The 15,181-nt window shown below is 42.7% G+C and overlaps 1 protein-coding gene across 2 annotated transcripts in view; it reads right to left on the bottom strand.

Moving 5' to 3' along the window:
• Window positions 1-134: 134 nt before the first annotated feature.
• Window positions 135-15,181, bottom strand: part of STAB2 (stabilin 2) — a 135,214-nt gene continuing 120,167 nt past the window's right edge. The window contains exons 59-69 of one of the 2 annotated variants that reach the window (XM_075123184.1): window positions 14,857-15,050; window positions 13,887-14,028; window positions 13,290-13,423; window positions 11,595-11,760; window positions 11,238-11,344; window positions 10,081-10,200; window positions 9,038-9,196; window positions 5,079-5,189; window positions 3,628-3,756; window positions 2,025-2,144; window positions 135-1,037 (exon numbers count right to left, since the gene is read on the bottom strand). In XM_075123184.1, the coding sequence (XP_074979285.1) occupies window positions 987-1,037; window positions 2,025-2,144; window positions 3,628-3,756; window positions 5,079-5,189; window positions 9,038-9,196; window positions 10,081-10,200; window positions 11,238-11,344; window positions 11,595-11,760; window positions 13,290-13,423; window positions 13,887-14,028; window positions 14,857-15,050 (1,433 nt within the window). In that variant the 3' untranslated portion in view covers window positions 135-986. The other variant, XM_075123185.1, reaches the window with a different exon arrangement.

Raw genomic sequence — 15,181 nt, 5'->3', positions numbered from 1 at the left:
CACCTCCCTCCACCCACACTCTTTATTTCATTATTTTAATATAGTACATGTAGAAAGGGCAGCTGCTATTGCTATTCATTTAAAATTTGCATCTCATGTGTAACTGAGTTGATATAAATATTCTACACAGACAATGCAGAAGGTTTTTTTTTTTACTTTACACAAACCACTGAAAAATGAATGGGGAAGGCAAAGCGGGCAGTAAACAAGCAGAATGCCTATTCTGCACAAAAATGACTTGAAATAAAATAATGAAATAGGTTAAAGTCATACATGACTTGCGTTCCTCATTAATTCCTCTACAGTTAATATTTCTTCATAACAATGACAGAATTCATAAATGGCTCAGAGTGGGCAAACCAGACATACTGTGCTTGCATTTGCAGCTACATCATTTTTTAGAAGGAAGAACATTGTTAACAAGATCAAATAATTTTAAAAATGAAGGTCGTAATACTATTAAGCAATATTTGTGGCTTTTGCTCCTTGTCAGCCACTTCTGGATTCAACCCCAAGACAAAATTAGATAAAAAGACACAAGGGTAGCAAACACAGAGTACATCCTCCAAGTACGGTCGTCAGAGGACATCAGGATTATGTGTTTAAGAGGCAGTTTCTTTTCTTTACAGAAAGACGGGCATCATAAATCAAAGTAGCTACATGGTGTTCTGAAAAACTATAAGTCATCGTGGGCCGTTTAGCAACTGCTATATCCTTAAATAGAAATAACCTTTAAATGTCTCCTAGGCAGAGGAATACATTTCTACATTAATTCTATATTTGTTTAAAGTGGAACTTGATATTCCTTACATGTAACCAACTTTTCAGCAAATTCGCTGTCTCAAACACTTACTTACTTTAAAAAAATGTTATAAAAAGGTAATTTTTTTTCCCCTGAAGTGCTTAGGCAGGGCTTATTCACAGTAAATGTTCATTTTAGACTGTAGAGAGAGGTTTTTCATTGTTGATAATTCCAACTTCAGTCTTCAAAACTGATCATGAGGCCCACTCATTACAAGCTGCTGTTCATCAGAATCCTATAAAATGAAGTATCACTCTATTGTCCAATCTATAACTTCCCTCACAGTGAATTTCTAGTCCTGTTGTGCCTATCGCATGTGCACCAGGAAATCCCAAACATTAAAGTGCATTCCAGATTCTTCTCCGTGAGAGATTTCCCCCAAAATGCCATTCACCCTACATCCAGAATAGCATTGCATCATGTTATTTGACTCCAGCTACCATGAAAGGAGGCAAAGTTAAACTTGAGTCATCAGCCCTATAGGGGCCGCAGTTCAGCAAAGCCCTTACAGCTCAGGCTTTAGAGCTTCTGAAGTCAATAGGATTTAAGTACATGCTGAAGTGTTTTGCTGAATCGGGGCCATAAGGACTAACCCCACTTGCCTTCAGTTTCTTTAACTTTTCCCTTCAATTATTATGGAGGAATTACACAGTGCCCCAAATATTTGTGTCCCCTTGCTATTGCAAACTTTTGTCCGAGTGTAACAGCAGGCTTGTAAAATGCTGCTGAATGACCATCAAACTCTGATACAAGAGCAGCATGCAAGTTTTTTTTATAGGAATATTCACTCTGGGACATCCCTGTTCTTACATGGGGTCACTGTATGGAACAGGATGAAAACCACTGTTATCAGGTGTCTGCAGCTGAGATAAGGAAATTTTTTTTTAAAGCCTCTTCTATACATTTCCCACCCTTGCTACCACTCAGGGAGTAACTGGGGACCGGGGGAACGTTTGCATAGACAAGTTACTAGCAGCCAGCAGCGTTTTAACTGCCCTGTCTTTTACTGCTAGCTCTGGTTGCTAAAATGCTGCCGAGTGATCTAGAGCCCCACTCTTGCTACTGGTGGAGCTGGCCCAAGGGTGGGATTTTTATTCCCCCCCCAAGTATAGACCCCCCCCCCTCCTTCCTGACTTTCAGCTAGACACTGTCCCCTTGCAGAATTCCATCTCCATGATCTTAAACTATTATCATAATCTCCAAAATCAAAGTGAAAACTTACAGAGAAAGGCTCGTAGGCAGGCTCCGGTGGAGGAGGAGGAGCAGAACTTTCATAGGAGGGATTTGTGATGTTTGAAAGCCGTGGCTTGTCTAGTGCTGTCACATCTATATCTTCTTTTGACTGTATAAAACCATACACCCATTTAAAATACATCATTCTGCCGTTAGCATATCCAGTGAGGCATTCGGTGTTTCATTGACTCTGCCGCACCTAACCAAATAATGTGTATTGGTGTAGTGATTGGAGGAGGGGTGCTCGAATGACTAGAGTGCTGGACCTGGACTCGGACTCGGGTGACCTGAGTTCTGGTACCGGCTCTACCATGGCAATCAATTTGCCTCTTCCCCCCCCCTCATCCTTTGTCTTCTCTACTTAGATTGCAGATGCTTTAGCCTGGGAAGTGTGATTTGAACCGTGCCTAGCAGACCGAGTTCCCAATCTCACTTTAGGCCTCTGGGTGCATAATACAAATAAATCACAGTTTCCCTTGGTCAATATTCCTCTTACAATCCTAAATGACTATTCATGTTATATGCAGGGGCTAGAATAGGTAGGGACAAAAACTGGCTGTTTCTGGGGGAAATTTCTTTTAGATTGATCCTTTTACATGACCCCCCCCCCCACACACCTTGTTTAAATCGTCCATCCTTGTAGCTTGTGCTGAATAGTTTTGTTACTAGATTAGTTTTGCATAGTGCCTTCACAGGAAGCAATCATGTTGGCTTGCTCCATGTTAAATATCACACCTAAACTTACCTTTTAGAACCTTAGCAAATGCTGGTCTAACTCTCTGGCCTTCCTTGCTATCAAATCTCAGTTCAAACACACACGCTGGACAAGCCCAGGACTATCATGACACTTGGTGGTAAAACAGGGGTATTGGGTGGTGGTCCACTTAAGTGGGCATAGTTAGGCTTCCAAATTAATGGCCTCCTGAAGCTGAGTGTCTAGGTGAGCTGGAGAAATAGGACCTTGGGTCAGGGCTGCTGTAGAATACAAGCTTCGAGCAAGGCTGTGGCTGTGGCTGGGTGTGAACACTGCCCTAGGGAGAGTTCTTGGAAGGACTGTGCCTCAGGAAAGCACACTTTCACCTGGTGTGCAGGACCGCATGCACACTGCATCCCCACAGAGCACGTGGCCCACTCAGGACTGCTGTTGAGCAGGATAGGCCATGGCCCTGCTGCTTCTATGTTTAGGCTCTTGTGCTCCCTTGACTAGGTCTCTGGTCCTTGCTTTGAGGTAAATGGGCTGGGAGATTCCTTGTGCAGGCTTTTGGTTTGCCTGGGCAAGGCTGCATTGTGACCATTTGAAGAGACTTTGCCTCTCTCCAAGTGTAGGAACAGCCCCTAGATTCTCAGGAACAGAGTTTGACCCCGCACACAGAGGCAGCCATGAGGGTTTGGGCGGGGGTGGGGGGAGGGGGTGGGGAAGGTTTTGATGCAAACAAGCGTATTTACTAACTAGCAGAGTAACAAGGAAGGACGCTTTTGAAGACCGACCCAAACAGGACGGATATTGTAGCTTGTATCTGCCCCTAAATGGGGATAGGCATGAGTAGGTGTCGACCGCTTCTCATTCAATTTCACACTCAACCTCCTCCTACCTTGAAATACTGGAAGCCAATATTTCTCCTCTTGAATCTGAAGTACGAGTACCCGACAAAAGCCACGATTCCAATAACCAGGATGATGGCAAAGAATATTCCTGTTCCAAATCCAGTGTGGAGAGAAGCCTGATCATAGAGAGAGGAGTGAGTGATGGAGCCGGGCACTGAGCATCATTCCAAAGCGGGAGTCCATAATTTAAAATGCTGTGCACCGAAAGGATGCCAACGGCAGCGTAGGTGGCAGGGATGCTGCCGCTAGTTTAATTCTTCTTGATCGGCTTTTGTGCTTGACAGTTCCCAGGTCTCAGACCCTCATAAACACGAGTTAAAACAAACCCTCATTTTATAACCGAATCCAAGCTGCTCATTGATCAGTCAGCGATCCCTTTCCCCAGAGAAGGTTCCTTCTTATGAAAAAAACACGGTTAGACGATTGCACTGTAAAGGTGGGAAATGTAGCCCTTTGCAATAGAATCTTGTGTGCAGGTAAGCGTATGGGAGTGGAATGATAAATCCTGGTCTACACGCACACTGTTTGTTAGCTGGGGGTGTGAGCTATTAACAAAATACTTACATGAGTATATCCCCAAATGCGGATGCAGTTATATAGTAACAAGATGCCTTAGATTGGAATAGTTTATTCCCCTTTCTGTACAGGGACAGGCTACGCTGCGGTAAATGCTTATAGCAGTATAATTGCACCGACACTGGATGGGATTGTTCCACTATAACTGGACTGAGAAGGTCAAACTGGTACAACTATACCTAAACTGTAGCTAAAGCAGTTCAACTTATGTGTAGACAAGCTCTTAGGGTGATCTTGCTCAGAATATGACAAAGTGCCAAGCTTGCACACGCTGAAAGGAGAATAAGTGTGTTCGTGAGCCTTGCTATCTTGGTATGATTTGTGGTGATAATCTGCTAATCAAAACTGTGCAGGAATTGGAATTTCCATCCCACAGAAAACATCACAGAATTATTTTTGTGCCGAGTCGCAATGAAAAATCAGAAATGCAAAATTTTCCCTAGGACAGAAACTTTCAAAGAACTCCATTCTGGAAGAACTGAAATGGATTTTTTCCAAAAATTTCTGATGTGGTAAACCAGCTTCCCAGCTAGCCTCAGGGGAGCCAGAGATCTGGGGGAGCTGAAGCTTCCATAGGAAGTTTTGATGGAATTCGCAGATTCCCACAGAATTACTTGATTCAGTCAAATCAGCATTTTCCAGCAGGTAATTGTTCCATCAGAAAAAAATTTGACCAATTCTACCAGTAACTTTGTCCTTGAGTTTTTTAAATTCAATTTATGCTAAAGTAAATTCTTAACCTGGAAATAAAACCAGAATGCAACTGACAGGCTACTTTATAAGGAATTATAGGAAGATTTTATGGACAAATTATTCACAACTGACAGCAATGATCTCAAAAGATAGAACAACAAATACTTACAGGTGGTGGAGGAGGAGCTTTTAAAGGCTCTGAAATGACATGGATTACTCCATTGGAAGCAATGATATTCCATTCAAGAATAGATTTTCCATCCACGTATCTGGTCTCATTCTAAACAAGAAAAAGAACAATGGGAACTGAGTTTTGACCTTCCTGATTTCAGAAGCAAAGTAAAATTTAGATTTATTTCCCTTATGTCTTTCACTGGTTAGGAAAGGGAGACTCTTCTTGTGTAATTATACATCTGCCTAAAGAAAATACCCTGCCTGGTTATTGGACATCAGCCCACAATTGCTCAAACCCTCTGAGGGTTCCTCTCTGCCAGAGCTAACCAACAGGAGCGGGAATCTAGGAATGGACAATGCTAGGAAATTAATTTCACTTCATCTGTGTCATGTTTTTAGTGATTTATGAAACACTACAATCCTAACTCAATAGCAAAGTACAAGACAGGGAGCAATAGGACAACCCTCTCCTCATGGCCTTGCCACTGAATCTCAACCCTGGCCAGGAGCATTGTCATCTCCATGCCCATCCATTTTTGGCTTTCTGCTGAGGTTATCATTAAATACTATTTGTTCTGGTGGCATTGCAAGGTGGACACCTGTCAACCAGTCTGAGCCCACCAACTCATTTCATATAGGCCACGTAACAGGTCTTGGATGGCAGCATTTGGTCACTGCTTCCCTGGGCTCTAGTTGAATGGGCAATCTGGAGATGAAAAGGGAGCAGTAATGGGCTATGGATCAACCAGTCCTACAGTCACTCCAGACTGTTCTAAATGCAATTGACAAACTCATCTTGAACTCTTGCTGCCTACGGAACCATCCCGAGCCTCTGTCTGGTCCCTTTTTATTCTGCTTCTATGGCAAACAGGAGCTGGATCTCATCATCTGATGATTCTTCCACTGTTGAGGAATCTTTTGCTGATGTAGATTTAGCATATCCAGCTTCCTACACTATGGAGCTGTGCCAGGGGAGTTTCTGAGGGCGGGGGATGTGACAATCTCTGGCTGGTGAGGCAGGGCTGCTCTCAATGATGCCAGTGGCAAACCGGTCTCTGCTTGGCTCCAGGATCAGGAAGCTGCAAACAGCTTCTTTTACCCCAGAGCTGTGCTCACTGTATGTGGGGCATGGCTGAGGCGACAGTCATCTTACCTGGTTTTTTTCTAGTCCCTCTAAAACCACGTGCAGTGTTGAACCCTGTCTAAAGCATTATATTTTAAATAAGAATTAACGCAAATGATCTTGCTCGTGAGTGAGTCATAACATGTTTGCTGTGCCAACAGTGAGCAAAGCAGCCTTTGCTACATAGACAGAACAGAATCACATGGGCTTTTGTCTGCACTGCACAAGAGATGGTAGAAGTCACTCAGAATCATGCTGGGTTGTAGTCTCTCCTGGCAGCATGAACGTTCTTATGAAAAGGATTTCGGGGCTCAGCCACTTCATGTGGAATGTCAGTTTCTAGGGCCCGATAGGGTGCGTGGATGCAGGTGTTTGCTTGACCTCTAAATAACACCCCTGTTCAGATGTCATCCTCCAGTGTGAATGTGTGGATCTGTGCCAGGGCCTCAGGGATTAGATTAAAGCATTTTCAGTTTTGCAAGCACAAATGTAATGCTTCCACCAGAAGGGAGAAGTGAAAGAGGCACTATAAAAGGAAAACTATTACTGTTACTGCCTAGGTCAGGGGTGGCCAACCTGAGCCTGAGAAGGAGCCAGCATTTACCAATGTACATTGCCAAAGAGCCTCAGTAATACGTCAGCAGCCTCCCATCAGTTCCCCGCTCCCAGCGCCTCCCGTCCACCAGCAGCCCTGCAGATCAGCATCTCCCACTCCCTCCCTGCACCTCCCGATCAGCTGTTTTGTGGCGTGCAGGAGGGAGAGCATGGCAGGCTCAGGGGAAGGGGTGGAGTGGGGGCAGGGCCAGGGGTTGAGCAGTGAGCACCCCCCGGCACATTGGAAAGTTGGTGTTTGTAGCTCCAGCCCCGGAGTCGGTGCCTACACAAGGAGCCACATATTAACTTCTGAAGAGCCGCATGTGGCCCCGGAGCCACAGGTTAGCCACCCCTGGCCTAGGTTATAATCTCGATCTTCCCTACTTTTACTAGCCTGTCAGTGCTCATTTTAAAAGCCTTGAAAGTGCGTTGTGGGGCTGTTTCATCGTGCTAGAGAGAGGCAAGTGCTTAGCTGAATGGAGGGTGCACACTTTTAAGTCAGCTGTCTCGTTTCCCTTCCATTCTTACACGCCTTTGGGCACTGCTGTAACTAGGAAAATCAAAGATGGTTTAACTCAGCCAGTTGAAGATTGGCATGCAGCCCACTGTTGGCTTATAACTGTACAAACATGTGACCTGTGTTTAAAGGGCTCGACATCTTTGTAGGGATACAGTTGTGCGTGCTGGAGTATACTTGTTGACAGGAGTGTACTCTGGTGTTGGGAGCATGCTCATTCACGTGCATGCTGAGAAGCCTCAAGTGCTGTTTATGCAAATCCAGGGGACTAGAAAATAAATTGGATGTTCTCTGGGTGGATTTTAAACAGCGTGGTGGAGGGTTGTGTATTCCAATCATCTGGAGACCAAAATCGACTGGACACATGGGCTGGTACAACACACCTCCCCATCCCCCACTGACTGAGGTTCAAGGAGGGCAAACCCCCTCAATAGATCTCTGGTTATTTTCTAACTCAAGTGTCAGATAAGGGGAAAGTGGCAGTGAAAAGATTATTTTAAGGAGCTATACATCTTAGTACCGTGCTGAGACAATGGTTCGGCTGTTCTAATATATTCTAACTGGGTAGTAGAATGGAACAGAGGGTGGAATTTCATTTTTAAATTCCTTATCTGATATGCTGTAATTGTCACCCCTGAATGTTTTTCTGGATACAGGGGAGAGTTCTAGAGCAATCTTCTTTCTATCTCTTCTCTGCTCTCATTTATTCCCATGCGTCACCTTCCTCAGAAGTCCACACTTCTGTTCTAGCCAAGGAACACTAGCCACACGTTCTTTGGAAGCTTGTCTGCAACAGTCCTGCTTGCTGACAAGCTCTTTAGGGTAAGGACTCTCTTTTGCTATACATGTGTAACACCAACAGACTCTGGTCATCGGCAGGCGGGATCGAACCTGGGACCTCTGCAACTTAGTGCATGAGCCTCTACTGCATGAGCTAAAAGCCAACTGGCTGTTAGCTAAGGCTGTAGAGCAAACTCATTAATCTCTCTCTCTAAGTGGTCTTGGTGCCACTAGATGGGACAGAACGCCACACCCAGGAGGTATGTGGGTTACACATGCATCCAGAGTCTAGCCCAAGGGAGTAGCTACATAGAGGCTGCTGTCATTCAAAGTGTTCGAGCTGGGCAGAAGGTGAAAATTTTCACCATAAATGAAAAGTTATGTTTTTTCCAAAATGTAAGAATTTTCTGTTTTGACTTTTTCTGTTTTGTTTTTTTTTGAGGGGGTGGGGAGTGGGGGTGTCAGCTTTTTGAGGAAATGGCAGAAACTATTTTTAAAAAAATCAATTTTCTGTGAAAATGTTCATCTAAAAGGCCAGTTTTGGTCCATTTTTGTTTTTAATGAAAAATTTCGATCAGGAACTAAGAATGTTCCTTAGTAGTAAACTAAATGCCGCTCCCCCTCTCCCACCGAACTCCAGCTCTCCTACCACCCTGAGGTGCAAGTTAGGCCCAAGCCTACACTGTGCTGTTACATGCTTCTGGCCATATTGGCCAACCACCATCTTCCCCCACCCCACGTTTCAAGCTTTCTGTAACTCAACAGTACCCTGTAATGAAATGCTGAATAATGTGCACTAGAAATCATTGCAGTCTCCTGGCTTGCTGCTTCTCTCTCGGACAAGGCTACCCTGGATTGTGCGGTGCTTGCTAATAAACAAGGCAAAGGACAAGATGGTGGATAGGAGTGAGGACAGCAGACTTATTTTTAACACAGATACCTTCTTCTTTGTCGGGATTTGGTAATCCTGACCTATGCTGTATGTAATTAAGAGTCTTTTCTCTATCCTTGTTTGAAGAGTAGTCCCATTGGTCAAGTCTTCATAAAACAGTGTGCTGGAATTGGACAGATGATACTCAATGTCTCGTCCAGAAAGTGTCTAAAGAAGAGGGAAAATAGACATATTTACCAATCTAACTCACCCAGCTGATTTTACCACTAGATTAAATTCCCTGGCTGGCTCTTGAAATTCTCCATTTCTGCTACTTGCATTCCCTGACATAGTGGTCTTGAGCAAGAGGGGCTATAGTTCTTTTGGCCCGAGAGTGTTACACAAAACAAAACACGTTAGCTGGACAAAAGGCTTCCCCTTCTTGCTGGTCTTGCTGCACTATCACAGGCACAGAAGAGCCTTGAAGAATCAAACACCGCTACAACCCCACTTCTTTAAAAAATGTGTTTGTGGGAAACCTTTAAGAAATGTACAGGTTTCAAACTACCTAGTGCACCACTGGGGGATCGTGCAGGCCACAGGATGAACTTCTGGTCCCACTGTGGGATAACCCAGGCCTTAGAATGAACTCCTGACCACACTGAAGTCAATGACCAGGATTCCACCCGTAAAATTTAAAGCAACAGTTGATTGGAAAGGGATGAAGGACGTGATAAGGTAGAAGAATAACCTCCTCTGAATGGATGTGTAACAAATACCGGATACCAAAATTACACACAACTTTCTCTTAATAACTGTCCTTACAGATGCAGTTGCAGATAAGTGAGAGCTGACCTTGCCTTGAAGGACTTTCATATGTGGCAACAAAACCCATTGTACGGAAAATTCTTAAAAGTGGCTCAACATGTATTCATGATTGTCTGAGAAAAAAATAAGACAGACAAGTCTGCCTATCCGATTAGCGACCTAATAAAACCCTTCGGCCTGCTGTCTCTTCCTGAGATTTATTCATTCAAATTAAATTTTAACAGTTACTATTGGACTCCAGCATGCCTGCTCAGAATGAAAGAAAAGGTTAAATAGATACTCACCTCATTTTCTCTTAGCCCATTATTGTTTGGGGCAAAGAGAGTGGCCCGGGTTGACAAGTTTGTGAGGTATTTCAGGAACTCTTTGCCTTTTGTGGAGCTGTTAGAGTAAACCAGGACTTCCTAGGAAGAAACAAAATTCATTCTTAATTGAGGGCAATCTGGATTATGGTCCAGTTATTGTGACAAAAGCTGAATGAATATGTAAAAAAACACAACTTCATTGTTAACACTGAAACAACTTTGAACTGACAACCATTTTATCCTATTAAGGGAATACGTACACTGGAGCCAGGGTCGTAACTCCCAGCTCGGGGAGACATACCCACACTAGCGGTGACTGAGCTAGCATGCTAAAAATAGCAGTGTCGCTGCAGCCACCCAGGCAGCAGGACTGGTTAGCCACCCAAATACAATCCTGCCTGAAACACTAGGTGTATATGCAGGATGGTTAGCCCCTCCTGCCGCCCGTTCAGCTAAGGCTACACTGCTACCTTTCGCACGCTAGCTCGATCGGAGCTGGCGTGATATCTCTGCCTCAGCTGGAAATTAGCTCGGTGCAGACATACCCTTAGAGAGAAATTTTTATTAAGACGACAATTTTAACCCTTGATGCTGCAAATTCTTATGCACAGACTTAACTTGAAAGCACGAGTAGACCCATTGTCATCAGTGAGCCTATTCATATGAGCAAAGTTACATACCTACCTTGGTGTTTGCAGGATCAGGGCTTTAAATGTCAATCTTTTGCCTCTAGCAGTGTGGTAAAATTCAAATAAAATATTCTACCCGTTGTGGCATTTAAAATTAAATCAACCCCCCTATTAACATATTAGTTCAATCTACATTTTTCAACACCACAAATTTTCAATTTATTTTTATAAAGTCTCCACCTGATTTAAACCAGTGATTTTTTTAAATCATGATTTCAAAGGCCCCACCCTGCTTTAGTGCTGCATTTTATAATGCTCGTATTTACTTTCTCATATAGTAAGAGAAGAGTGAGATTACCCAGCCAGGTATGCTATTCAATGTGAGTGGAATGAGCTAATAAAGCAAACATTTACATGTAAACAAATGTGTGGGGTATTTGCTATGCTATGCAACTTGGTTTAGTTTGTTTGTATCTCAAAACAGTGTACTTCTTCTTTAGTCCATACCGACAAGAAGTTTGTAAACATGGGGAAAGACATCAGGACCTGTAGCAGGTTCCCGCTACATGTGAAGCCATTACCCACATAGCCAGTCTTACACGTGCAGTTCACATCTGTAAAATACAAATACATGTCTTTTAGATAACAAGCCAAGAATGAATGGTCTATTCCAGGACACTGGTTGCTACTGCTCTGTGGAAGAAAAATAATTTTCCAGTCCAAAGAAATTTTTCCTAGCTTAGAAAGAGAACCTGTTGCCAATACTATGGGCTGGGCACTTTAAACTTAGTGACATTACTGGAACTAATTATAGTGTCCTTTTGACCAAACTACCATAGATGTAGGCAGTAGGTACTCCGTTACCTTTGACTCTGTAGCAGAAGACATCCCAGGTTTCACTCAGGTTGACTCTAGGTCCATAGTCAACTATTCCAACAAATCCTGATCCACAGTTTGGGGAAGAGAAGGCAGTTGGATAACCAACTCTTTCATTATCTAACCAGCCAGCAGCACAGAAGTGGTATTGTGCCTGTAACCAACACATTAATAATATTGTAAAGCACAGAGGAAACAGAACTGTAATTACTCTAACACACTGTGAGTGAAACTCCTCCTCCCACCAAGGGCCAACATAATGCCTACATGCCACAGAAGTCCTACTTAAATCCTATTTTGAGGGCTTAAGCTGTGCATTGGCTTTGTGTGGGCTCTCTGCACAAGGTGAATTTCAACTCAGCACAATCCTGCACTGACCACCTCACCTGTGCGTGGAGTCCCAGGTGCAGGGGGTTTGTCTATGCAGAACTCAATGCAGGAGCAGGGCCAAAAAGAGTGCTTAGCAGCGGTTGGGTGGCTTTTGTGTGCAAAATAGGAATAAAAATGACCTCTTTTTATCAACACAGAAGAAGCGTTGACAAGTTCAATTAAATGTGAATAATAAATATTCAGGTTTCAGAGTAGCAGCCATGTTAGTCTGTATTCGCAAAAAAAAAGGAGTACTTATGGCACCGTAGAGACTAACAAATTTATTTGAGCATAAGCTTTCGTGAGCTACAGCTCATTTCATCGAATGCATCCAATGAAGTGAGCTGTAGCTCACAAAAGCTTATGCTCAAATAAATCTGTTAGTCTCTAAGGTGCCAAAAGTACTCCTTTTCTTTTTTTAATAAATATTCAGTAAACTCAAAGCCAATGTTACTGCTGGCTTTGCTGTCACAGAGAAATATTTACACTAAAGAGGAGTCTGAACTGAATTGTTCAGATCCAGAGCTGAATGTGCCCAAAGTCCAGAGGGCTCTGGATCCTTGGGGTTGGTTCAGGCTGCTCTACGTGCCCAAGAAGAAAATTTACACACTTGTACACACTCCAGTCTTTCATCTTACCAGTATCTCTTGTCTCTTTAAATAATGGGTCTCTTTAAATAATTTCCACTGATGATGACTGAAATTTACAGACAGGCAAAGTAAGAAAAATGCTGCTTGAGAATTTAGTCAAAACCCAGCGATTTAGACTTTTGAATTAGCCTTGTTACAAATGGACTAGTGAATGAATAGTAAAAACAGGTATGATTTGTTGATTTCAGGTTATTTACTTTGTATATTTTGACCTGTGATATTGGCAATTTGTGTTTTAATGGTTATAAAGCTTTAACTGTTTGGATCTCAACATCTACTGTCAATAAATAATTGTCTGACCACTCTGGCCCCCCCCCCCCCAATAATTTCCCAGAAGTGTGAATATTTAAATAGCTAAAAAAATGTTTAAAACCCATAATTTTGCACAACTGCCAAAATTTAAATTAATAAAAATCTAAAAAAGCTTACAAATAAACATTAATATTATCTGTTGAAATTAAAAAAATAATAATCAAATTCTACCAAGCCTACTCCTACAGCGAAGAAGTTGCACTCCTTAGGATATAAATGTATATCCTCGTAGCATTCAACTTCCAAATAGCTAAGTCTCACAGTTGTGTTTCAGCCTTGTGGAGCCACTAAATACAGTACACACACACTGACACACTGAGTCCATTGCCACTGAAGTTCAGCACTATGTCACCTTCTGAGCATATGACAGCTGATTATATGTAGCTATTGTTGCCCCTTCCCTGGCACAGGCCTCCTTTGCTTTTTCATAAGTCAGTTTGTACTGCCCTTGGGGAGAGCGCAAATGGAAGACTCCAACTGTAGCATCTGTAAGTAAACAATCAATAATTTAACTTTAGGGCTGTAGGTGGGTTAACTCTCTGGGCATAAAGTGCCCTGTTCTGTAATAGCTTGAGCAATCCTTGAGGAATTTTCATGAAATGGAGCTAGCATGTAACAAGCCACTTGTGGGGTAATATTTCCATTTGGAATCATTTTAATCGGTTGCTTTCAAAGGTCCCAACTCACAAAATATTAAAGCACATTCTTAAACTTTAAGCATGTGCGTAAGTCCCATTACTTCGCCAGGACTTAAGCGTGTGCTTAAGTGATTTGCTGAAGAGGGATTGATTGCTCAGTTGGGGCCTAAATGACTACATCTGTGCAGAACCCCTTTGACTTCAGTGAAACTTGACATGGACACAGGAGTCCATCTGGAGGGATCCAGTTGAAGGATCCTAGCCTGAGCTCTGCATACCACACTACTTCTGAGTCTATCTGGCATACTGACCCTGGAAGTGAAGATCGGCACAGTTGGCATCGGCATGGCACTGCCCGTTGTCTTGCAAACAACGGTCAACTGGAAGCTGCATCACAGTGCAGTCAAGCCCATCACCAACATAGTTATTTTTACATTCACATTTGCGTTTATCCTGGTAGGAGAGAGAATAAAAATGTCCAAACAGAATGTTTTAGAAACATAAAAATGACAGCCTAAAATAGCATTTTCTGAATGCATGGAAGTATCCCGTTTGCTGAGTCCCGCAACAGCACACTGTGCATTTGCTAACATGCCACTAGCAAAAAAGCTATGACTCAATAAACCACTTACACACATATTAGAATTCATCCTTATTGAACAAAACACTTATGTACATACTTTTATGTGCTTTGCTGAATTAAGGGTCAAAGCATTTATACCTAAACCACTCAGAATATGCTTTGAAGAATTATAATAATAAATATACATGGTAGCCACTCAAAACAAAATTAAATAAATACATATGGAACCATGAAAAGAATTTAATAATACACTGATTGAAACAGGCTGAGAAGATAGATTTAGCTGTAGGAATATTTACATCTCCTCTAGGCATCTTATACATTCCAGCCTGCCAAGGCCCAAATGTGGGGAGGGGTGAGACACTCAGCATAAGGGTTATCAAAATATACATGCAGAATACTTGAACATGCTGTGGGATCCATTCCTTTAGTATAAATAACCTCAGTTTCATGATACTGCATTTCTAATATAAACAGTTTCCACCAGTAAGCTGAGTGGACACCAAAGTTATGTAGAAAGCAGGCTGGGACTGATGAGTCTCAAAGTCAGGGACATTTGGGAGGGGTGGTCTGGTCCAGCTCCCACTGAAGTCACTGGAAAGACTCCTGTTGACTTCATTAGGAGGTGGAGTGGGTGTCTAGTCAGGATTTCAAAGACAAAAAAGCCAGCCCCATCCCCCTCCCCCTCAACAACTTACAGGTCCTGTCATTGTACAAAGGGCATGCTCATGGCAACCACCATTGAGCCCATCAGCACAAGGATTGATAGGAAGGCAGGTGTGTCCATCTCCTGTGTATCCTTTCTGACAGCTACAAAGGACTTTCACACCAGTTTGGGTACATTTCGAATTCTGGTGACACCCACCATTGTTTTGTTTACAAAGATTCACAGCTACAAAGCAAAAAAAAAAAAAAAAAAAATAGGTAAGTTAGGGTATTTTTAAAGAGTGTCTTGCCTTCACAAGGAAATGCTGGCTCCAGTTATTTAAAAGCAACTGGAACATTTTTTGGCTGATGAGACTG

The sequence above is a fragment of the Caretta caretta genome, chromosome 1, assembly GCF_965140235.1.
Source record: "Caretta caretta isolate rCarCar2 chromosome 1, rCarCar1.hap1, whole genome shotgun sequence".
Classification (NCBI taxonomy): domain Eukaryota; kingdom Metazoa; phylum Chordata; order Testudines; family Cheloniidae; genus Caretta; species Caretta caretta.
This window is presented reverse-complemented; position numbering and strand designations above follow the sequence as displayed.